At 48.5% G+C, this 25,821-nt stretch overlaps 1 protein-coding gene across 1 annotated transcript in view; it reads right to left on the bottom strand.

Annotated features, from left to right (window-relative positions):
* Window positions 1–808: 808 nt before the first annotated feature.
* The window catches only part of LOC130679353 (nuclear envelope pore membrane protein POM 121-like), a 45,596-nt gene continuing 20,583 nt past the window's right edge, over window positions 809–25,821 (bottom strand). Inside the window, exons 2-9 of the mRNA XM_057487957.1 lie at window positions 10,572–10,781; window positions 10,115–10,255; window positions 8,393–8,473; window positions 6,676–6,847; window positions 3,612–3,700; window positions 2,888–2,958; window positions 1,011–1,165; window positions 809–856 (exon numbers count right to left, since the gene is read on the bottom strand). Of these exons, the coding sequence (XP_057343940.1) occupies window positions 809–856; window positions 1,011–1,165; window positions 2,888–2,958; window positions 3,612–3,700; window positions 6,676–6,847; window positions 8,393–8,473; window positions 10,115–10,255; window positions 10,572–10,781 (967 nt within the window). The remainder of the gene's footprint in view (window positions 857–1,010; window positions 1,166–2,887; window positions 2,959–3,611; window positions 3,701–6,675; window positions 6,848–8,392; window positions 8,474–10,114; window positions 10,256–10,571; window positions 10,782–25,821) is intronic.

Here is a 25,821-nt window from a genome sequence, read left to right as displayed (position 1 = left end):
ATTTGCAACAACAGGGATGAAGCTGGAGGGTATTATGCTCAGTGAAATAAGCCAGGTGGAGAAAGGCAAGTACCAAATGATTTCACTCATATGTGGAGTATAAGAGCAAAGAAAAACTGAAGGAACAAAACAGCAGCAGAATCACAGAACCCAAGAATGGACTACCTATTGAAATGGACTAAAGGGAAAGGGACTGAGCAGGATGGGTGTGAAGGGAGGGATAAAGGCAGGAAAAAGAAAGGGGGCATTACAAATTGCATATATAATGTGGGCGGGGGGCAAAGGAGGGCTGGGCCACACAGAGAAGACAAGTGGTAATTCTACAGCATCTTACTACACTGATGGACAGTGACTATAATAGGGTTCGTGGGGGGACTTGTTGAAGGGGGAAGCCTAGTAAACATAATGTTCTTCATGTGATTGTAGATTAATACCAAAAAATAAAACATTTTAAAAGGCCGTGAATGATCTTCCTTACTGCCTGTCTCTTAACGTCATTTTATCCCACTTTCCTTTTTAAACCTCTAGCCACACCTGACTCTTCTCTGCTCATGAAAACATAAGCTCATCTCTGACTTCGGGCCTTTGCTCCTGTGCCTGGAATGCCCCCAACCCCAGCCGCTGTCCCTGCTCCCAACTCTGGAACCGCGGCCATGGCCTCCGTTTACTATTGTCTCAGAAAGGCTCCCACTCCCTACCTACATAGCTCCTCCGGACATGAGTTACACTGCTACCTGACGCTGTTTACCGATAACATCTGTCTCTTCACTACAGCGTAGAGTTCCAAGAGTGTAGACTATGTTGGTACTTAAAACAGCACCTTGGCTCTGCAGACCGAGCCCATTCCAAATCTCACCTGCAAGCACAGATGTGTTCGTAGGTGTGCTGGCCACATAGATGGCAAATAGTGTGCTCTGGCCAGCTGCACCAAGGGAGTTCTGACTCAGGCATCCCCAGAAAGGGGCCGTGCCACCAGTTCTCCCACTCCATCCTGCCACAAAGTTGAATACCCCAGGGGTGGAGCTGCTGTGGGGGGCTGACACGCTCATCCCAAAGTCCCCAGTGCCAGCGGGGCCTGCTGACACCCCGGATGTGACGTGGGATGAGGGTGTGCTGCCACCGCTGATGGTGGTCTGGGTCGTAGATTCAAAGTCCGAGGTGGTGGCTGCAAAAGAGAAGGAAATGAGGATCACTGTCTAACCCTATACACAAAAGTATATTCGAAATGGATCAAAGACCTGAATGTAAGCCATGAAACCATAATACTCTTAGAAAAAACATAAGCAAAAGTCTCTTGGACATAAACATGAGTGACTTCTTCATGAACATATCTCCCCCAGCAAGTGAAACAAAAGCAAAAATGAACATATAGGACTATATCGTGCTGAAAAGCTTCTGTACAGGGAAGGACACCATCAATAGAACAAAAAGGCATCCTACAGTATGGGAGAATATATTCATAAATGACAGATCTAATAAAGGGTTGACATCAACAATGTATAAAGAGCTCACACACCTCAACAAACAAAAAGCAAATAATCCAATTAAAAAATGGGCAGAGGAGCTGAACAGACAGTTCTCCAAAGAAGAAATTCAGATGGCCAACAGACACATGAAAAGATGCTCCACATCGCTAGTCATCAGAGAATTGCAAATTAAAACCGCAATGAGATATCACCTCACACCAGTAAGGACTGCCACCATCAAAAAGACAAACAACAAAAAATGCTGGCTAGGATGCAGAGAAAGAGGAACCCTCCTCCCCTGCTGGTGGGAATGTAACTTAGTTCAATCACTGTGGAAAGCAGCATGGAGGTTCCTCAAAAAATTCAAAATAGAACTACCATTTGACCCAGGAATACCACCTCTAGGAATTTACCCTAAGAATGCAGCAGCCCAATTTTAAAAAGATAGATGCACCCCTATGTTTATCGCAGCACTATTTACAATAGCCAAGAAATGGAAGGAACCTAAGTGTCCATCAGTAGGTGAATGGATAAAGAAGATGTGATACATATACACAATGGAATATTAATCAGCCATAAGAAGAAAACAAATCCTACCATTTTCGTCAACATGGATGGAGCTAGAGGGTATTATGGTCAGTGAAATAAGCCAGATGGAGAAAGACAAGTACCAGATGATTTCACTCATCTCTGGAGTATAAGAACAAAGGAAAAACAGAAGGAATAAAACAGCAGCAGAATCACAGAACACAAGAAAGGACTCACAATTACCAAATAGAAAGGGACTGGGGAAGATAGGTGGAAAGGGAGGGAGAAGGGGTGGAAGAAGAAAGGGGGCCTTATGATTAACATGTATAATTTGGGGGGGGCATGGGGAGTGCTGTGCAACACATAGTAGACAAGTAGTGATTTTGCAGCATCTTACTACGCTGATGAACAGTGACTAATGGGGTATGTGGGGGGGACTTGGTGAACGGGGGAGTCTAGTAAACATAATGTTCCTCAAATAATTGTAGATTAATGATACCACAAAATAAAAAAATTGGAGGAAACAGCTGTGGTGCTGCCAAAGGCTGACAGGGTGCTGGAGATGGTGCCAAAAAGAGAGGCTGCGGGTTTCAATCCACAAAAACCTGACCACACGGTGCTGCCAAAGGTGGGCTGGGGTGGGGCCAGGGCTGCTGAGCTTCCCCCACCTAGGCTTACCTTACCCCAAACCCCCCAGGTGGCCTGGGTTATGCTATACGAGTCTGGGCCACCTTTCTCCCTTACCAGACCATAAACTCCGTAGGACAGGAACATCTCTCTCTGTAACTACCAAGCCCCACACAAATCAAGGCTCAGTACGTGTTTCCAGTGGGCTGTGGTCCATGTGCCCTCCATACACTACCGTCAACACATGGATTCGTTCATCAACTTACCCTGTTCTCCCTGGGACTCCTTGTTTACTGGTGGAGCGGAAGAGCCAGATCCCTGAGGACCGTCCTCTTCTCTGTAAGAGGAAGAGGCACAATTAAGTTTTGAAAAGCACTTCTAAACTTTTAGGTGGAGCCACCCTCTATCCCTACCTACTTCTTAGACCCTCCTAACTACCAACTGACCAAAGTCTAGAACAACCATGACTAAGATCTCAGTGTGTCAAGACAACAAAAAGAAGCAAAGAAAATTCCTAAAGAAATGAAGGGAGGCAGTTCACAGAAGCCATAGAGACACCTTTGTCTTAAAAGAAGCAGAAAACAATCTTCAGAACCTTACATAAAACCTGCCAAGTTTCTGAGAGTCCTAGTCACACCTCTATCTCTAAGAAAGCGGCATTCTAGTCAGGCACCTAGGGGTTCAGCTGGGGTCTAGACTGTGAAGCCTGCTGCCCACCCTCATCAGTCACTCTGTTCACTCTGTCCCATGCAAGCCCTTCCCCTTATGCCCCAGCCCCTCACGCTGTAGCATGAGGGGAAGCAGAGGCTGGTGTGGTCACACTATGTGACGACTGCAAGAGATGAGAGCAATTCAGGGTGGCACCATCTCTGCCCTTTAGATGTGCACCGTTTTGATTCTCCAAATCGAAGTCTCAGAAAGCCTAAGAGCCAAGTAAATTTCCCTCCTTTCCCACCCTCTCAATAATCCACACAGCGAATCACCCATTACCTCATTTTCTTTTCTGGACTCTCTCGTGTCTGTGAGAGGGACGAGGCTGGGCTGGAGAAGGGTGAGGCACTGGGACACCTCTTCCAGAGCTAAAAGCCAAACACAAGTCACGTGACTGACCTTGGGAATAACATAGGATCTGACCTTCAACATAATTCTGTGACTCTAATCCATCACTGTATATAAAGTCTCCTTTTCAAGTGACTAAAAAAACATTTCTTTCTGAAGTGGGGCTTCTGAAAAGTGAGTCAATTGCCAGTATTTGAAAGGGTTGTCATTGGCCAAAGTTGGAAAAGTTGCATCAGAAAGAGCAGCTACACTATACTGAGGATCATGAAATGTTTATAAAATATCATCAGTTCATAAAGATAACACAGCAAGAATCATACTGGTCACCTTTGGAGTTAACTACGGCATCAGTGCCTGCTTATTATCCTGCCACTCCAATAGATAGGGTTTGTTCTTCTATCTAGAATTACGCAGACCTTCAGTTAACAAATGCAGAGGGAAGGACAGAATTAGAACATCACCATTTTGCCACAATGGACATAGACAAAGGCAAAATATGGCCGCTAAAATCAGCAGGTGAAAAGCTCATAGGAACAATAAAGTGAAGGATCAGACTGACAACTGAGCCCAGTGGGAGGCAACCACACAGCACCTGCTCCCGATGTGATGCGATCAGAAGTGCACAGCAGCACCTCTGCCCGAATCACTAAGCTCGACACTCATCAAGCCTCAGGAGCCAACTGCCCATTTACAGGGAAAATAGGGATAGAGTAATTGTCAAAATGGCACCATGATGAAAACAAAATCCAGAATGTAGTAAATTCTATAGAACATAATGACACAGACTTTTCAAAAGTTAAGAAAAAGCGTAGTAGTAGTACCGTTGATTGAGTCTAAGAGAGGCCTGACATCCCCGCTGCGGGGGAGGGCGCGCGCAGCCGCTGCCCCAGCCCATGTGCTCCGCGCCTGCGGCGGCAGCGGCAGCAGTCGCGGGGACAGCCCGCGGGGGAAGCCTGACATCTGGAAGCCGCCAGGGCGTGCCCGCCGCGTGGGCCTGGGGCGCCAGGGGAGGCTGCGCTGTGAGGCCGGTGACCTGCCGCCTGCGGTTCCTCAGACGGGCCGAGGCGCTGGGAGCCGGGGCCCGGCAGCTGGGATAGCCGGCATCCTGGCGGGGCCAGCGCAACCCGGGGCTGTGTCTGGCGCGCCCCAGGACCGCGGAGGGGTTCTGCCAACGTGGAGAGTTTGCCGGGCCGTCCAGCCGGCCTGAGCAGCGTGCCCGGGGAGGCAGAGGCCCCGGTGCATGCGCGCCTCCCCCGGTCGGCCCCGCAGCTGCCCGTGACGAGGGGGTGGCTTCCCGCGCGGCTGCGTGGCGGGCCGTGGAAACGCGGGCTCCGCTCCCGGGGGACCAAAGGGCGGTGGAGGGCGTGTCCCTCGCCCCACCCACCCCGGCGTCCTGGCGCCCTGCCCCTGGCGTGGTGCCTCGAGCATCATCGCTCCGCCCAGGCCTGTTAAAAAGTTGATTATTTTTACCCTGTCTGCTTGTTAGGCCATCAGATACAACCTTGTATAATGCTAAGTCTGAAGCGCTGAGTGTGAATTAAGTCCCCTGAAATGAAAATTTCAGTACTTATTTTGGTGGCACTTCTTGAATGCTTACTATGGACAGTGTAGACGCATCAACACTTTACATGTACTGCCTCACAACTATCTTATGAAGTAGGTCAAAATCATTATTTCCATAAGTGTACAACCTTACCTTCAGATTTTTTGTTACATATATGAATTAAATACCTTTAATGCTAAAAAAAAAAGAGTCTAAGAGACATGTGAACCAAACACAATGAGTTGATTTTTGGTCCCTGATTCAAAGTAACTGTAATAAGACAGTGAGGGTAAGAAGGGCAAATTGGAGTGATGATAACTAACATTAAGTCATTATTATTCAGAGGAACAGAGGCATTGTTTTTATTAATGTTCAAAAAGTTTTAAAAATACACTGAAGTACCTACAGGTGAAACCACATGTTTGTACTTTAAAACACAAGAGGAAAACCAATTTGGGGTGGGGGTGTTGATGGATCAGGACTGACAAAACACTGTTAACTGCTGGAGCCACATGGAGGTTCACTATGATATTTTTCCTTCCTTTTGTGTATGTATGACATTTGATATAAAATTGTAAGGGGCAATGACTATGTATGTCAGGTCTGTTGTGATCACTGATTGAGGAAATGTGTGTACAGTGCTCAGCAGAGGGCCTAGTGCAGAATAGATCCAGGTAAAGCTTCGTACTATTATGCTCTGCATTGTCATAACTGCTTGGCTGGGGCCTTCATCTCCTATATTTGTCATTTATCATTAATGTGTCATTTATATTACTCTAAGAGCCTTCTGTATGGATGAAAACTTATGTCAAATTCTTTCTCCTCTCAAAAACCTCCTTCACGCATGTCTTACTTTTTTTCCAGCTCCGATATATTGGGTGCCTGCTTACTGACAAGCACTGTAATGGGTGCTTTTCAAACATTACCATCAATCTTTATAACGATCCTTTAGAGATGAGAAAAAGAGAGTTTAAGTCATTTACCTGGCCAAGAGTCTATAGCTACTAAGTGCCAAAGCCAAGATTTGAACCCAAGTCATTCTGGTAGCAAAACTTGATCTGTTCTCCAGTCTATACTACATCCTTTCTAAAAATAGTTATAACCACTTATTTTTAAAACTTTCATTAAATTCCCAGTGCCTAGAGGATGAATTTACGACCCAATGCAATTCAGACTCAATCTACCTTTTTAATCAAATTAGTACCATTTTTTGAATTATTCATCCTCTGTCTATTTATCTATAATAATGGCTCTGTCTTGTGTCAGGTTTCCACATAGGCATTCTGGGCTTTCTAGTTTGTTCCACTGGTCCATAGCAATCATTCAAGGGTTGGTAACTGCTGTTAGCTTAGAGGTGATCTCAGCATCTGACAGAAGGTGGCTAGTAAACACTGCATAATCAACTAATAAATGCAAAGAACCCACTTCTGCCACACCACCAGGTGCGTGTACCTGAGAGATGCCTCCAGTAGAAGTGTAGGAACTGGTAATGGCATTGCGCCTGGACATACGGATGCCACATGTGCACGTGCCCTTCGAGCAGCTCACAGCAGGGGTGCAGGTTCTCTTACGCAGCTCACCATCTGAGCTCGGGGAACTGAGGCCTCTCTTCAGAGGCCCAGGCCTAACAGGGAAATAAAAGGGGAAAACACAGATGTGCTACTGAAAGTCACCAACATTGTTTTAAGGCTTGATCCACGGTCACAAAACTGTTCTAACACAATGGAAAAGGATAATGTTGTTAATTTTACTGTTAATTCAGCTAAACATGTCTCACAAAGTCAGAAAGGGAAAGCTCAGTATATAAAAAATTAAAAGTATGATTCTACTTACATATACTGTAGGAAACGCACACAAATCTATAGTGACAGAATGGGGACCAATGGATGCCTGGCAACGGAGACAGTATGAGAGGGAGATTTTAAGGCTTCACCAAGGGGCATGGGGAAACTTCTGGCAGTGATGGTGATGTTCATTATCTTGACTGTGGTGATGGTTTTGTGGGTGTGGAATTTAGACAAAATAGTTATTGTGGCAAGTTACTCAAAATGTTCCTCTCTGATTTCAAAGAGGAAAATTTATAGGACAATAATTCTGATAAGGATACATGTCAAAATTGATCAAATGGTACACTTCAAAGAGGCACAGTTTATTTATGTCAATTATACATCAATAAAGGTGTTAAAAAAAAGTTTAGGAGGAACCAACCACTTTTTCTAAGATTCAAACTGAAACAGAAATTCCCTAAACATCTTTCCTGTGAAATAGTCATCCAACCATTGTGACAGCACTGATGGCTCACTGACTCCTGGCTGATGAATGTCAATCACAGAGCAGTTTATCCCTGCACTAGATGCAAACATACTTTCTCTTTCACTTACTTCACCTATGGATCCCATCTGGAGCCAAGCGAAGCCAATTGTCCTCCTTTCATGTGATAGTCCTTCAGATTTTTGCAGGCCATTATCCTTCCCTCCCTCATTTCTTTACACTGGTGAGGATTTTCTCTTCTGGGCTAGTGCTTATGTACCTTTAGAAACCCCTCACCCACCACCACCCCGGGACATCTTGAGTTGCTTCACTCTCTCGCAGTGAGTTTCGGTTTGTGTCTGCCTCCTCTTGCAGGGCAGCACAGCCAACCAGCAGCACTCCGTGGACAGCAGGACTAAGGCACTCAGGACCACCACTGACCGGCCTCCTCCTAGTCTTTGTTCTGCTATCAGCCCAGAGTAGGAGCATGTTAAGCTTTTTTGGCAGCCATATCATCATGCTGACTCAGTTTAAAAATGTAACTTAGTCCAAGCCTTTTCACACACATTTCCAACCTCTTTCCCTCCCAGCCAATTCTTCCTCAAATATAATTAAGCTAAAAGGCAGAAATCTCACATTTTTCTTAAATTTCGTACTGCTGCATTCTATCCATTGCACAAACCTTGTGATCTTTTTGTTACATACTTGGTTATTCAGTGTATCTACAAACCCTCTTAGCCTTAGCATATTTTATGCATATTAAAGAAAAATAGTAAAAGAGAATTAGATAAAATAGTTATTGTGGCAAGTTACTCAAAATGTTCCTCTCTGACTTCAAAGAGGAAAACTTACAGGTCAATAAGTCTGATAATGACCCTTTCCCAAACAGGAAACCTCACCCAGATGGATTCTCACTTACTCAGGCACAAAAGCAGCAGGGACTCCGTTGGCCACCTCGGGCTTAAAAGCTGAATGGCCACTCCCACTGCTGTCATGGCACCTGTGACAAATCACAAACCCTCAGTTAGATGATACGACCTCTCCTTTAAAGCATACTCTCATATTCCTGGGATCTTATACTCTTTCTACAGAACATAGGTTCATGCTAGACAAGAAAAGGTTGCCTCAGTTCTCAAAGATTCAAGAAGGTCAATTTATTCTAGGACTGTCCTAATCTAATAAGAAAAGTATAAAAATGCATCAAGACCTTTTGAACTATTCCGGTGTACTGATTATTTGCTAACTTCTCACCAAAGCACTGCAATCACAAATTTAATATCCTACCATCTGTAAACTAAAGACAAAAAAACACTTTAGCGACCCACCCTCACACATCCCCCAGTGCTCTCACTTAGTTCAGTCTGTAAGAGAAGAACTTCACAGGTCACAGATAAGGGCCTGCGCATGGTGCACATAATCACTGCTTATTCCAATTATGGGAAAGACAACACAGAGCCTTCAGTTATAGGCTCACTGGGGTCTAGACAAATTACCAACCTGGAGAACATGAGAAACCTGTTTTGACCATAAGAATAGTTATTTTCTCTCTGACTCCCAACACACCATCTCCCTCTGCCACTCCTGCTTAGTTGGCTGACATGAGCTCAGACTGCTCACTTGTAAAGCATATCCCTAGTATTCTTTACCTGATCTTCTAACGTTACTTCCAATCAATCTTCCAATGAACACACTTGCATTTATTAGTATTTCCTTACCTAATGTTGCCATCTACAGTATCAAAGATGGCCAGCTGTGAACCTGCAGGTTATGGCTAACCTGGTGTAACTGATGAGGACAATGGTTCTATTTCTCAAATGTAGGGCCCACTGTCTCCTCAGAGCATGTTTCCTTGACTACCTTATATACAGAGCTCCCCCTTTGTCATGACCCTTTTATAGCACTGCTTTTTAAAAATCTTTATGTACTTACAATCTATAATTACCCTGTTTCATTGATTACCCAAGTCCCAGGAGACCTTTGTCTTGCTCACTGCTCTATCCACAGTACCTGCAGTAGGCTCTGGCACATGGTGGGTCTTGGAATTTGTTGAGTTACAACAAAATTCTTAACTGACTCCTTGGAAAGCCACAAGCAGTTCTGCAGCTTTCTCAGCACCTACAACTTCCTCTCTTTCCATCGAGGAAACAGACTGCTTCCTCTATTTTTGTTACATTTTCAAAAACCAAATGATGAAACTGGTTTTATTCTCATTACTCATAAAGCTACCATACTCCAGTCTTCACTGTTCTTTGCTAAGTATTTCCTTCATCACAAACATGACACCTAAGCTGATGGTCACCTCTAAATATCTGACCACCACAAGGGTAAGACTTTCAGCATTCTCTCAAAATAAAATTTAACACATTTATATCAAAAGTATGAAGCTGATGTGGCCAGTAACTGTTGGCTTTTCTCTAGTACTTATGGAAAAGGTATATTACAAAATGTATGTAACCTGTGCCTAATGAAAGGCATAGCATTAAAGCTCTTGTTACCAAGCTCTTCCATGAAAGCCAAAGAAGGGGACCTGCCATTCACACACAGGAGGTGGCCTCTGATTCTTTTGGGGAGTGATCTCTCTTTCAACAAATCCCAGGAGCCCATGTGGGAGGCACGTTGAGTACTCTGCAGGGCATGTTACCTTCTTTTGTCCTCCTGACCAGCAGCAGATATTTGGTCTTCCTCCTCCTCCACTGTCCTTTTCTTCCTCTTCCAACGTTCGAGGGCAAGCAGAACAGCCTCCTTTGACCACGGGTCTGGGGCCTTAGGGATCTGCGCTGCTCTGTAACAGAAAACAGGATTCTAGCATTAAGATATTCTGATCATCATGCTACATAGCATGAACTTCAGGTGCTGGAAATCAGAAGCTATCCAACAAGCAAAAGGGTAATTTATACACTCACACAAATGGCCCTTAGCTGTTAAGCTACAGTCTTGGGAAAAATCCAGAAAATAAAAAACTGCTCAATAACTGGAACTTGAGATTTCTCCCTCACATAAGGAGATTCTTCCTTTCCTTTGAGTTACAGATATTCTCTCAGATAACAACTGCAGGAGAATAAAGTGAACACACTGGGAGTCTTTTCCTCCATGCTTACATTGGAAAACGAGCCAGGTTGCTCCCGGGAGGAGCGATCCTCACTGTCGAAGGCCTGCACACCACTCTGGAACTACCACGAGACAGCACACGCTTCCTGTGACCGCCATTCCGGCACAGCGTGGCAAGCACACAGGAATACCGGCCCTGCTGGATTGGGTATCGTCTTGGACGTGTTATGCCAAAGTGGTGTGGTGAAGTCCCACAGACCCTGTGGAGAATGGGAGACACATTATGGAATCAAAGCAGCTTAGAAGAATGACAGAAAGTTTAAATTCCGTAAGAACCATATGGGTTCAGTTATTTTCCAGAGAGCTTAAGCCTCTAAGCAATACAAAATATAGCATTTTTATGGCTTCCCCCATTCCACCTAAGGGCAGAAAGTGCCAGGTACTTAACAGCTGTAACTGCAATGGATTCAAAAACGTTGAGAGGGAAATCGAAAAACTGCCCACACAAGTCAAACGACAGTGGAAGAAAAGTGTGCGTATGGATGTGCAGGGACAAATTTTACAAGAATCCTTCAATCCCTTATGCTAACTCATCAGAAATGTACACCCAAAGTCAAACATTTTAAAAACCTGAATGTTCACCTTTTCAAATAAATGTACTTATCAAGGATCTGCTGTTGTCACTGAAGTTTTCAATTTTGCTGTTTATACTCAACTGGGACTAAATGAAAACAACAGTCTTTTTAAACTAATCATCTTTATCAGCCAAGTTATATCCATTCAGGAGGTTTCCTGGGAACATCACTTTGAGGTGAGCTGATACAATTTATTGGTCCAAAGACAGAAAATTAACAAAACCTATTAGAGTACTATACTTTAAAGTCAGAAGGTATTCTTACCTGAAGCAGGTATATTTTAAGTGATTTACCAAACATTCTGCTAAACTCATACTGTGTTAAAGTTCAGAGTTTTAAGAACTGAAAGAAAGACTTGCAACAACATGGATGGGGCTAGAGGGTATTATCCTCAGTAAAATAGGCCAGGCAGAGAAAGACAAGTATCAAATGGTTGCACTCATCTGTGGAGCATAAGAACAGAGAAAAAACTGAAGGCACAAAACAGCAGCAGACTCACAGAACCCGAGAATGGACTAACAGATACCAAAGGGAAAGGGACTGGGAAGGGTGGGTGCGAAGGGAGGAAGAAGGGGAATAAGGGGCATTAGGATCAACATACATGGTGTAGAGGGGTGGGTACGGGGAGGGCAGTATAGCACACAGAGAAGACAAGTATTGACTCTACAGCATCTCCCTACGCTGACGGACGGTGAATGTAACAGGGTATCAGTGGGGGACTTGATAATGGGGGGAGCCTAGTAAACACCGTGTTGCCCATGTAACTGTAAACTAATGATACCAAAAAGAAGTTAAAAATAAAAAATAAAAGGAATAGAAAAATGACCCAAAAAAAGGAACTGAAAGAAGGGAACAGTTCTATCAGCACAACTCATAGCAAAGGCTAAAGGGGGGGGCAGGTGGACCGGCACGAAGGTGTTTGAAGAGGTGAAAAGGGCACAGAACCCACTTAGGACTTAAGAAAAAAAAACTTTCGAACTCAAGCCCTCAACGGTCTGGAGAGGGTCAGCGTCTTACCGGCGATGAGGCCTCCGAGGGGACCTGAAGAAACGAGTGGGTACTGAAGGGGGAATGCGATCGCGAAGGGCCGAGGGAGGCGGTGGGCCGGGGAATGCGGCGGGGCGGGGCTTGCCGGGCTTGCGGGGCGGGCGGGGCTTCCGAGGAAGGCCGGGCGCCGGCTCCTGGCCTCCGGAACGGGGGCGGGCTGCGGGGGGCAGAGCTTGCTCAAAACCCCTCCCATTTGGGAAGATAGCGAGCTCTGTCCGGCGGCGAGCGGCTTCCGCGGCTCTCTCCGCTAGACTGCCTGCCTTCGCTCTCGCGCGTGGGCTAGAGGCGGGCGGGCATTGTGCGCTGGCGGCGCGCGCTGCCAAGTTGCCGGGAGACGGCGCGCGATTGGCAGCTCGGGGCTCGCGTCTCAGGCGCCCTGAGGCCGCGCTGCGACCCCCGCCCCCAGCCAGCTCTGCTATCGCGGTCGCCCCGGGCACCAGGTGCTCAGCAGGACACCCGTTGGCGAGACAGCGAAAAAGGAAAAGGGAAAGAAAAGCGTGGAAGTCTTTCTTTAATGTCAATTGGTATAATGTGAACTTTTTTTTCTTTTTTACTTTTTCATTAACGTATCATTGACATACACTGCTCTGAAGGTTTCACAAGAAACCTTCAATGTGGGTACTACCTCCACCGATATTATCGAGTACCCCCTATACCCCATTGCCGTCGCTCTCCATCAGCGTAGCACGATGCCACGGAGTCCCTACTTGTCTTCTCTGAGCTACATTGTTTCCCCGTGACCCCACACACACCAGGTGCACCAATCATAACACCCCTTCATGAATCCTCTTCTCCCTTCCATACCCCCTCCCCTTTGGTAATCGCTAGTCGCTTCTTGGAGTCTGTGAGTCGGCTGCTGTTCTGTCCCTTCAGATTTGCTTTGATTTAATACTCCACAAATGAGGGAAATCATTTGGTACTTGTCTTTCTCCGCCTGGCTTATTTCACTGAGCATCATCCCCTCTAGCTCCATCCATGTTGTTGCAAATGGTAGGATCTGTTTCCTTCTTATGGCTGAATAGAGTAACATTTTGTATATGTGCCACCTCTTCTCTATGCATTCATCTACGGATGGCCACTTAGGTTGTTTCCATAACTGGGTTGTTGTAAATAGTGCTGTAATAAACAGACAGATGGTATTCTCACCTGAAGCAGGTATATTTTAAGTGATTTACCAAGTATTCTGCTAAACTCATACTGTGTTAAAGTTCAGAGTTTTAAGAACTGAAAGAAAGATTTGCAACAACGTGGATGGGGCTAGAGGGTATTACGCTCAGTGAAATATGCCAGGCAGAGAAACACAAGTATCAAATGGTTGCACTCATCTGTGGAGCGTAAGAACAGAGAAAAAACTGAAGGCACCAAACAGCAGCAGACTCACAGAACCCGAGAATGGACTAACAGATACCAAAGGGAAAGGGACTGGGAAGGGTGGGTGGGAAAGGAGGGAGAAGGGGAATGAGGGGCATTAGGATCAACATACATGATGTAGGGGGGTGGGCACGGGGAGGGCAGTATAGCACACAGAGAAGACAAGTAGTGACTATATAGCATCTCCCTACGCTGATGGACAGTGACTGTAACGGGATATGAGGGGCGGACTTGATAATGGGGGGAGCCTAGTAACCACCGTGTTGCTCATGTAACTGTACACTAATGCTACCAAAAAGAAGGTAAAAATTAAAAATAAAAGGAATAGAAAAGTGACCCAAAAAAAGGAACTGAAAGAAGGGAACAGTTCTATCAGCACATCTCATAGCATAGGCTAAAGGGAGGCAGCTGGACGCACACCAAGGTGTTTGGGGAGGTGAAAAGGGCACAGAACCCACTTAGGACTTAAGAAAAACAAAACTTTCAAAGTCAAGTCGTCCACGGTCTGGGGAGGGTCAGCGTCTTACCGGCGATGAGGCCTCCGAGGGGACCCGAAGAAACGAGTGGGTACTGAAGGGCGAATGCGGTCGCGGCGGGCCGAGGGAGCCGACGGGGCGGGGCTTGCCGGGCTTGCGAGGCTTGCGGGGCGGGCGGGGCTTCCGAGGAAGGCCGGGCGCCGGCTCCTGGCCTCCGGAACGGGGGCGGGCTGCGGGGGGCAGAGCTTGCTCAAAACCCCTCCCATTTGGGAAGATAGCGAGCTCTGTCCGGCGGCGAGCGGCTTCCGCGGCTCTCTCCGCTAGACTGCCTGCCTTCGCTCTCGCGCGTGGGCTAGAGGCGGGCGGGCATTGTGCGCTGGCGGCGCGCGCTGCCAAGTTGCCGGGAGACGGCGAGCGATTGGCAGCTCGGGGCTCGCGTCTCAGGCCCCCCGTGCCGCGCTGCACCCCCACCCAGCCACTTCTGCTCCCGCGGTCGCCCCGGGCACCAGGTACTCAGCAGGACACCCGTTGGCGAGACAGCGAAAAAGGAAAAGGGAAAGAAAAGCGTGGAAGTCTTTCTTTAATGTCAATTGGTATAATGTGAACTTTTTTTTCTTTTTTACTTTTTCATTAACGTATCATTGACATACACTGCTCTGAAGGTTTCACAAGAAACCTTCAATGTGGGTACTACCTCCACCGATATTATCGAGTACCCCCTATACCCCATTGCCGTCGCTCTCCATCAGCGTAGCACGATGCCACGGAGTCCCTACTTGTCTTCTCTGAGCTACATTGTTTCCCCGTGACCCCACACACACCAGGTGCACCAATCATAACACCCCTTCATGAATCCTCTTCTCCCTTCCATATCCCCTTCCCTTTGGTAATCGCTGGTCGCTTCTTGGAGTCTATGAGTCGGCTGCTGTTCTGTCCCTTCAGATTTGCTTTGATTTAATACTCCACAAATGAGGGAAATCATTTGGTACTTGTCTTTCTCCACCTGGCTTATTTCACTGAGCATCATCCCCTCTAGCTCCATCCATGTTGTTGCAAATGGTAGGATCTGTTTCCTTCTTATGGCTGAATAGAGTAACATTTTGTATATGTGCCACCTCTTCTCTATGCATTCATCTACGGATGGCCACTTAGGTTGTTTCCATAACTGGGTTGTTGTAAATAGTGCTGTAATAAACAGACAGATGGTATTCTCACCTGAAGCAGGTATATTTTAAGTGATTTACCAAGTATTCTGCTAAACTCATACTGTGTTAAAGTTCAGAGTTTTAAGAACTGAAAGAAAGATTTGCAACAACGTGGATGGGGCTAGAGGGTATTACGCTCAGTGAAATATGCCAGGCAGAGAAACACAAGTATCAAATGGTTGCACTCATCTGTGGAGCGTAAGAACAGAGAAAAAACTGAAGGCACCAAACAGCAGCAGACTCACAGAACCCGAGAATGGACTAACAGATACCAAAGGGAAAGGGACTGGGAAGGGTGGGTGGGAAAGGAGGGAGAAGGGGAATGAGGGGCATTAGGATCAACATACATGATGTAGGGGGGTGGGCACGGGGAGGGCAGTATAGCACACAGAGAAGACAAGTAGTGACTATATAGCATCTCCCTACGCTGATGGACAGTGACTGTAACGGGATATGAGGGGCGGACTTGATAATGGGGGGAGCCTAGTAACCACCGTGTTGCTCATGTAACTGTACACTAATGCTACCAAAAAGAAGGTAAAAATTAAAAATAAAAGGAATAGAAAAGTGACCCAAAAAAAGGAACTGAAAGAAGGGAACAGTTCTATCAGCACATCTCATAGCATAGGCTAAAGGGAGGCAGCTGGACGCACACCAAGGTGTTTGGGGAGGTGAAAAGGGCACAGAACCCACTTAGGACTTAAGAAAAACAAAACTTTCAAAGTCAAGTCGTCCACGGTCTGGGGAGGGTCAGCGTCTTACCGGCGATGAGGCCTCCGAGGGGACCCGAAGAAACGAGTGGGTACTGAAGGGCGAATGCGGTCGCGGCGGGCCGAGGGAGCCGACGGGGCGGGGCTTGCCGGGCTTGCGAGGCTTGCGGGGCGGGCGGGGCTTCCGAGGAAGGCCGGGCGCCGGCTCCTGGCCTCCGGAACGGGGGCGGGCTGCGGGGGGCAGAGCTTGCTCAAAACCCCTCCCATTTGGGAAGATAGCGAGCTCTGTCCGGCGGCGAGCGGCTTCCGCGGCTCTCTCCGCTAGACTGCCTGCCTTCGCTCTCGCGCGTGGGCTAGAGGCGGGCGGGCATTGTGCGCTGGCGGCGCGCGCTGCCAAGTTGCCGGGAGACGGCGAGCGATTGGCAGCTCGGGGCTCGCGTCTCAGGCCCCCCGTGCCGCGCTGCACCCCCACCCAGCCAGTTCTGCTCCCGCGGTCGCCCCGGGCACCAGGTACTCAGCAGGACACCCGTTGGCGAGACAGCGAAAAAGGAAAAGGGAAAGAAAAGCGTGGAAGTCTTTCTTTAATGTCAATTGGTATAATGTGAACTTTTTTTTCTTTTTTACTTTTTCATTAACGTATCATTGACATACACTGCTCTGAAGGTTTCACAAGAAACCTTCAATGTGGGTACTACCTCCACCGATATTATCGAGTACCCCCTATACCCCATTGCCGTCGCTCTCCATCAGCGTAGCACGATGCCACGGAGTCCCTACTTGTCTTCTCTGAGCTACATTGTTTTCCCGTGACCCCACACACACCAGGTGCACCAATCATAACACCCCTTCATGAATCCTCTTCTCCCTTCCATACCCCCTCCCCTTTGGTAATCGCTAGTCGCTTCTTGGAGTCTGTGAGTCGGCTGCTGTTCTGTCCCTTCAGATTTGCTTTGATTTAATACTCCACAAATGAGGGAAATCATTTGGTACTTGTCTTTCTCCGCCTGGCTTATTTCACTGAGCATCATCCCCTCTAGCTCCATCCATGATGTTGCAAATGGTAGGATCTGTTTCCTTCTTATGGCTGAATAGTGTAACATTTTGTATAAGTGCCACCTCTTCTCTATCCATTCATCTACCGATGGCCACTTAGGTTGCTAAAATACCTTGGCTTTTGTAAATAGTGCTGTAATAACCAGATAGATGATTTCTCACCTGAAGCAGGTATATTTTAAGTGATTTACCAAGTATTCTGCTAAACTCATACTGTGTTAAAGTTCAGAGTTTTAAGAACTGAAAGAAAGATTTGCAACAACGTGGATGGGGCTAGAGGGTATTACGCTCAGTGAAATATGCCAGGCAGAGAAACACAAGTATCAAATGGTTGCACTCATCTGTGGAGCGTAAGAACAGAGAAAAAACTGAAGGCACCAAACAGCAGCAGACTCACAGAACCCGAGAATGGACTAACAGATACCAAAGGGAAAGGGACTGGGAAGGGTGGGTGGGAAAGGAGGGAGAAGGGGAATGAGGGGCATTAGGATCAACATACATGATGTAGGGGGGTGGGCACGGGGAGGGCAGTATAGCACACAGAGAAGACAAGTAGTGACTATATAGCATCTCCCTACGCTGATGGACAGTGACTGTAACGGGATATGAGGGGCGGACTTGATAATGGGGGGAGCCTAGTAACCACCGTGTTGCTCATGTAACTGTACACTAATGCTACCAAAAAGAAGGTAAAAATTAAAAATAAAAGGAATAGAAAAGTGACCCAAAAAAAGGAACTGAAAGAAGGGAACAGTTCTATCAGCACATCTCATAGCATAGGCTAAAGGGAGGCAGCTGGACGCGCACCAAGGTGTTTGGGGAGGTGAAAAGGGCACAGAACCCACTTAGGACTTAAGAAAAACAAAACTTTCAAAGTCAAGTCGTCCACGGTCTGGGGAGGGTCAGCGTCTTACCGGCGATGAGGCCTCCGAGGGGACCCGAAGAAACGAGTGGGTACTGAAGGGCGAATGCGGTCGCGGCGGGCCGAGGGAGCCGACGGGGCGGGGCTTGCCGGGCTTGCGAGGCTTGCGGGGCGGGCGGGGCTTCCGAGGAAGGCCGGGCGCCGGCTCCTGGCCTCCGGAACGGGGGCGGGCTGCGGGGGGCAGAGCTTGCTCAAAACCCCTCCCATTTGGGAAGATAGCGAGCTCTGTCCGGCGGCGAGCGGCTTCCGCGGCTCTCTCCGCTAGACTGCCTGCCTTCGCTCTCGCGCGTGGGCTAGAGGCGGGCGGGCATTGTGCGCTGGCGGCGCGCGCTGCCAAGTTGCCGGGAGACGGCGAGCGATTGGCAGCTCGGGGCTCGCGTCTCAGGCCCCCCGTGCCGCGCTGCACCCCCACCCAGCCACTTCTGCTCCCGCGGTCGCCCCGGGCACCAGGTACTCAGCAGGACACCCGTTGGCGAGACAGCGAAAAAGGAAAAGGGAAAGAAAAGCGTGGAAGTCTTTCTTTAATGTCAATTGGTATAATGTGAACTTTTTTTTCTTTTTTACTTTTTCATTAACGTATCATTGACATACACTGCTCTGAAGGTTTCACAAGAAACCTTCAATGTGGGTACTACCTCCACCGATATTATCGAGTACCCCCTATACCCCATTGCCGTCGCTCTCCATCAGCGTAGCACGATGCCACGGAGTCCCTACTTGTCTTCTCTGAGCTACATTGTTTCCCCGTGACCCCACACACACCAGGTGCACCAATCATAACACCCCTTCATGAATCCTCTTCTCCCTTCCATATCCCCTTCCCTTTGGTAATCGCTGGTCGCTTCTTGGAGTCTATGAGTCGGCTGCTGTTCTGTCCCTTCAGATTTGCTTTGATTTAATACTCCACAAATGAGGGAAATCATTTGGTACTTGTCTTTCTCCACCTGGCTTATTTCACTGAGCATCATCCCCTCTAGCTCCATCCATGTTGTTGCAAATGGTAGGATCTGTTTCCTTCTTATGGCTGAATAGAGTAACATTTTGTATATGTGCCACCTCTTCTCTATGCATTCATCTACGGATGGCCACTTAGGTTGTTTCCATAACTGGGTTGTTGTAAATAGTGCTGTAATAAACAGACAGATGGTATTCTCACCTGAAGCAGGTATATTTTAAGTGATTTACCAAGTATTCTGCTAAACTCATACTGTGTTAAAGTTCAGAGTTTTAAGAACTGAAAGAAAGATTTGCAACAACGTGGATGGGGCTAGAGGGTATTACGCTCAGTGAAATATGCCAGGCAGAGAAACACAAGTATCAAATGGTTGCACTCATCTGTGGAGCGTAAGAACAGAGAAAAAACTGAAGGCACCAAACAGCAGCAGACTCACAGAACCCGAGAATGGACTAACAGATACCAAAGGGAAAGGGACTGGGAAGGGTGGGTGGGAAAGGAGGGAGAAGGGGAATGAGGGGCATTAGGATCAACATACATGATGTAGGGGGGTGGGCACGGGGAGGGCAGTATAGCACACAGAGAAGACAAGTAGTGACTATATAGCATCTCCCTACGCTGATGGACAGTGACTGTAACGGGGTATGAGGGGCGGACTTGATAATGGGGGGAGCCTAGTAACCACCGTGTTGCTCATGTAACTGTACACTAATGCTACCAAAAAGAAGGTAAAAATTAAAAATAAAAGGAATAGAAAAGTGACCCAAAAAAAGGAACTGAAAGAAGGGAACAGTTCTATCAGCACATCTCATAGCATAGGCTAAAGGGAGGCAGCTGGACGCGCACCAAGGTGTTTGGGGAGGTGAAAAGGGCACAGAACCCACTTAGGACTTAAGAAAAACAAAACTTTCAAAGTCAAGTCGTCCACGGTCTGGGGAGGGTCAGCGTCTTACCGGCGATGAGGCCTCCGAGGGGACCCGAAGAAACGAGTGGGTACTGAAGGGCGAATGCGGTCGCGGCGGGCCGAGGGAGCCGACGGGGCGGGGCTTGCCGGGCTTGCGAGGCTTGCGGGGCGGGCGGGGCTTCCGAGGAAGGCCGGGCGCCGGCTCCTGGCCTCCGGAACGGGGGCGGGCTGCGGGGGGCAGAGCTTGCTCAAAACCCCTCCCATTTGGGAAGATAGCGAGCTCTGTCCGGCGGCGAGCGGCTTCCGCGGCTCTCTCCGCTAGACTGCCTGCCTTCGCTCTCGCGCGTGGGCTAGAGGCGGGCGGGCATTGTGCGCTGGCGGCGCGCGCTGCCAAGTTGCCGGGAGACGGCGAGCGATTGGCAGCTCGGGGCTCGCGTCTCAGGCCCCCCGTGCCGCGCTGCACCCCCACCCAGCCAGTTCTGCTCCCGCGGTCGCCCCGGGCACCAGGTACTCAGCAGGACACCCGTTGGCGAGACAGCGAAAAAGGAAAAGGGAAAGAAAAGCGTGGAAGTCTTTCTTTAATGTCAATTGGTATAATGTGAACTTTTTTTTCTTTTTTACTTTTTCATTAACGTATCATTGACATACACTGCTCTGAAGGTTTCACAAGAAACCTTCAATGTGGGTACTACCTCCACCGATATTATCGAGTACCCCCTATACCCCATTGCCGTCGCTCTCCATCAGCGTAGCACGATGCCACGGAGTCCCTACTTGTCTTCTCTGAGCTACATTGTTTTCCCGTGACCCCACACACACCAGGTGCACCAATCATAACACCCCTTCATGAATCCTCTTCTCCCTTCCATACCCCCTCCCCTTTGGTAATCGCTAGTCGCTTCTTGGAGTCTGTGAGTCGGCTGCTGTTCTGTCCCTTCAGATTTGCTTTGATTTAATACTCCACAAATGAGGGAAATCATTTGGTACTTGTCTTTCTCCGCCTGGCTTATTTCACTGAGCATCATCCCCTCTAGCTCCATCCATGATGTTGCAAATGGTAGGATCTGTTTCCTTCTTATGGCTGAATAGTGTAACATTTTGTATAAGTGCCACCTCTTCTCTATCCATTCATCTACCGATGGCCACTTAGGTTGCTAAAATACCTTGGCTTTTGTAAATAGTGCTGTAATAACCAGATAGATGATTTCTCACCTGAAGCAGGTATATTTTAAGTGATTTACCAAGTATTCTGCTAAACTCATACTGTGTTAAAGTTCAGAGTTTTAAGAACTGAAAGAAAGATTTGCAACAACGTGGATGGGGCTAGAGGGTATTACGCTCAGTGAAATATGCCAGGCAGAGAAACACAAGTATCAAATGGTTGCACTCATCTGTGGAGCGTAAGAACAGAGAAAAAACTGAAGGCACCAAACAGCAGCAGACTCACAGAACCCGAGAATGGACTAACAGATACCAAAGGGAAAGGGACTGGGAAGGGTGGGTGGGAAAGGAGGGAGAAGGGGAATGAGGGGCATTAGGATCAACATACATGATGTAGGGGGGTGGGCACGGGGAGGGCAGTATAGCACACAGAGAAGACAAGTAGTGACTATATAGCATCTCCCTACGCTGATGGACAGTGACTGTAACGGGATATGAGGGGCGGACTTGATAATGGGGGGAGCCTAGTAACCACCGTGTTGCTCATGTAACTGTACACTAATGCTACCAAAAAGAAGGTAAAAATTAAAAATAAAAGGAATAGAAAAGTGACCCAAAAAAAGGAACTGAAAGAAGGGAACAGTTCTATCAGCACATCTCATAGCATAGGCTAAAGGGAGGCAGCTGGACGCGCACCAAGGTGTTTGGGGAGGTGAAAAGGGCACAGAACCCACTTAGGACTTAAGAAAAACAAAACTTTCAAAGTCAAGTCGTCCACGGTCTGGGGAGGGTCAGCGTCTTACCGGCGATGAGGCCTCCGAGGGGACCCGAAGAAACGAGTGGGTACTGAAGGGCGAATGCGGTCGCGGCGGGCCGAGGGAGCCGACGGGGCGGGGCTTGCCGGGCTTGCGAGGCTTGCGGGGCGGGCGGGGCTTCCGAGGAAGGCCGGGCGCCGGCTCCTGGCCTCCGGAACGGGGGCGGGCTGCGGGGGGCAGAGCTTGCTCAAAACCCCTCCCATTTGGGAAGATAGCGAGCTCTGTCCGGCGGCGAGCGGCTTCCGCGGCTCTCTCCGCTAGACTGCCTGCCTTCGCTCTCGCGCGTGGGCTAGAGGCGGGCGGGCATTGTGCGCTGGCGGCGCGCGCTGCCAAGTTGCCGGGAGACGGCGAGCGATTGGCAGCTCGGGGCTCGCGTCTCAGGCCCCCCGTGCCGCGCTGCACCCCCACCCAGCCACTTCTGCTCCCGCGGTCGCCCCGGGCACCAGGTACTCAGCAGGACACCCGTTGGCGAGACAGCGAAAAAGGAAAAGGGAAAGAAAAGCGTGGAAGTCTTTCTTTAATGTCAATTGGTATAATGTGAACTTTTTTTTCTTTTTTACTTTTTCATTAACGTATCATTGACATACACTGCTCTGAAGGTTTCACAAGAAACCTTCAATGTGGGTACTACCTCCACCGATATTATCGAGTACCCCCTATACCCCATTGCCGTCGCTCTCCATCAGCGTAGCACGATGCCACGGAGTCCCTACTTGTCTTCTCTGAGCTACATTGTTTCCCCGTGACCCCACACACACCAGGTGCACCAATCATAACACCCCTTCATGAATCCTCTTCTCCCTTCCATACCCCCTCCCCTTTGGTAATCGCTAGTCGCTTCTTGGAGTCTGTGAGTCGGCTGCTGTTCTGTCCCTTCAGATTTGCTTTGATTTAATACTCCACAAATGAGGGAAATCATTTGGTACTTGTCTTTCTCCGCCTGGCTTATTTCACTGAGCATCATCCCCTCTAGCTCCATCCATGTTGTTGCAAATGGTAGGATCTGTTTCCTTCTTATGGCTGAATAGAGTAACATTTTGTATATGTGCCACCTCTTCTCTATGCATTCATCTACGGATGGCCACTTAGGTTGTTTCCATAACTGGGTTGTTGTAAATAGTGCTGTAATAAACAGACAGATGGTATTCTCACCTGAAGCAGGTATATTTTAAGTGATTTACCAAGTATTCTGCTAAACTCATACTGTGTTAAAGTTCAGAGTTTTAAGAACTGAAAGAAAGATTTGCAACAACGTGGATGGGGCTAGAGGGTATTACGCTCAGTGAAATATGCCAGGCAGAGAAACACAAGTATCAAATGGTTGCACTCATCTGTGGAGCGTAAGAACAGAGAAAAAACTGAAGGCACCAAACAGCAGCAGACTCACAGAACCCGAGAATGGACTAACAGATACCAAAGGGAAAGGGACTGGGAAGGGTGGGTGGGAAAGGAGGGAGAAGGGGAATGAGGGGCATTAGGATCAACATACATGATGTAGGGGGGTGGGCACGGGGAGGGCAGTATAGCACACAGAGAAGACAAGTAGTGACTATATAGCATCTCCCTACGCTGATGGACAGTGACTGTAACGGGATATGAGGGGCGGACTTGATAATGGGGGGAGCCTAGTAACCACCGTGTTGCTCATGTAACTGTACACTAATGCTACCAAAAAGAAGGTAAAAATTAAAAATAAAAGGAATAGAAAAGTGACCCAAAAAAAGGAACTGAAAGAAGGGAACAGTTCTATCAGCACATCTCATAGCATAGGCTAAAGGGAGGCAGCTGGACGCACACCAAGGTGTTTGGGGAGGTGAAAAGGGCACAGAACCCACTTAGGACTTAAGAAAAACAAAACTTTCAAAGTCAAGTCGTCCACGGTCTGGGGAGGGTCAGCGTCTTACCGGCGATGAGGCCTCCGAGGGGACCCGAAGAAACGAGTGGGTACTGAAGGGCGAATGCGGTCGCGGCGGGCCGAGGGAGCCGACGGGGCGGGGCTTGCCGGGCTTGCGAGGCTTGCGGGGCGGGCGGGGCTTCCGAGGAAGGCCGGGCGCCGGCTCCTGGCCTCCGGAACGGGGGCGGGCTGCGGGGGGCAGAGCTTGCTCAAAACCCCTCCCATTTGGGAAGATAGCGAGCTCTGTCCGGCGGCGAGCGGCTTCCGCGGCTCTCTCCGCTAGACTGCCTGCCTTCGCTCTCGCGCGTGGGCTAGAGGCGGGCGGGCATTGTGCGCTGGCGGCGCGCGCTGCCAAGTTGCCGGGAGACGGCGAGCGATTGGCAGCTCGGGGCTCGCGTCTCAGGCCCCCCGTGCCGCGCTGCACCCCCACCCAGCCACTTCTGCTCCCGCGGTCGCCCCGGGCACCAGGTACTCAGCAGGACACCCGTTGGCGAGACAGCGAAAAAGGAAAAGGGAAAGAAAAGCGTGGAAGTCTTTCTTTAATGTCAATTGGTATAATGTGAACTTTTTTTTCTTTTTTACTTTTTCATTAACGTATCATTGACATACACTGCTCTGAAGGTTTCACAAGAAACCTTCAATGTGGGTACTACCTCCACCGATATTATCGAGTACCCCCTATACCCCATTGCCGTCGCTCTCCATCAGCGTAGCACGATGCCACGGAGTCCCTACTTGTCTTCTCTGAGCTACATTGTTTCCCCGTGACCCCACACACACCAGGTGCACCAATCATAACACCCCTTCATGAATCCTCTTCTCCCTTCCATATCCCCTTCCCTTTGGTAATCGCTGGTCGCTTCTTGGAGTCTATGAGTCGGCTGCTGTTCTGTCCCTTCAGATTTGCTTTGATTTAATACTCCACAAATGAGGGAAATCATTTGGTACTTGTCTTTCTCCACCTGGCTTATTTCACTGAGCATCATCCCCTCTAGCTCCATCCATGTTGTTGCAAATGGTAGGATCTGTTTCCTTCTTATGGCTGAATAGAGTAACATTTTGTATATGTGCCACCTCTTCTCTATGCATTCATCTACGGATGGCCACTTAGGTTGTTTCCATAACTGGGTTGTTGTAAATAGTGCTGTAATAAACAGACAGATGGTATTCTCACCTGAAGCAGGTATATTTTAAGTGATTTACCAAGTATTCTGCTAAACTCATACTGTGTTAAAGTTCAGAGTTTTAAGAACTGAAAGAAAGATTTGCAACAACGTGGATGGGGCTAGAGGGTATTACGCTCAGTGAAATATGCCAGGCAGAGAAACACAAGTATCAAATGGTTGCACTCATCTGTGGAGCGTAAGAACAGAGAAAAAACTGAAGGCACCAAACAGCAGCAGACTCACAGAACCCGAGAATGGACTAACAGATACCAAAGGGAAAGGGACTGGGAAGGGTGGGTGGGAAAGGAGGGAGAAGGGGAATGAGGGGCATTAGGATCAACATACATGATGTAGGGGGGTGGGCACGGGGAGGGCAGTATAGCACACAGAGAAGACAAGTAGTGACTATATAGCATCTCCCTACGCTGATGGACAGTGACTGTAACGGGATATGAGGGGCGGACTTGATAATGGGGGGAGCCTAGTAACCACCGTGTTGCTCATGTAACTGTACACTAATGCTACCAAAAAGAAGGTAAAAATTAAAAATAAAAGGAATAGAAAAGTGACCCAAAAAAAGGAACTGAAAGAAGGGAACAGTTCTATCAGCACATCTCATAGCATAGGCTAAAGGGAGGCAGCTGGACGCGCACCAAGGTGTTTGGGGAGGTGAAAAGGGCACAGAACCCACTTAGGACTTAAGAAAAACAAAACTTTCAAAGTCAAGTCGTCCACGGTCTGGGGAGGGTCAGCGTCTTACCGGCGATGAGGCCTCCGAGGGGACCCGAAGAAACGAGTGGGTACTGAAGGGCGAATGCGGTCGCGGCGGGCCGAGGGAGCCGACGGGGCGGGGCTTGCCGGGCTTGCGAGGCTTGCGGGGCGGGCGGGGCTTCCGAGGAAGGCCGGGCGCCGGCTCCTGGCCTCCGGAACGGGGGCGGGCTGCGGGGGGCAGAGCTTGCTCAAAACCCCTCCCATTTGGGAAGATA

The sequence above is a fragment of the Manis pentadactyla genome, chromosome 10 (genome assembly GCF_030020395.1).
Source record: "Manis pentadactyla isolate mManPen7 chromosome 10, mManPen7.hap1, whole genome shotgun sequence".
Classification (NCBI taxonomy): Eukaryota; Metazoa; Chordata; class Mammalia; order Pholidota; family Manidae; genus Manis; species Manis pentadactyla.
The sequence above is the reverse complement of the archived record's forward strand: the minus strand, read 5'-3'. Positions and strand labels throughout refer to the sequence as shown.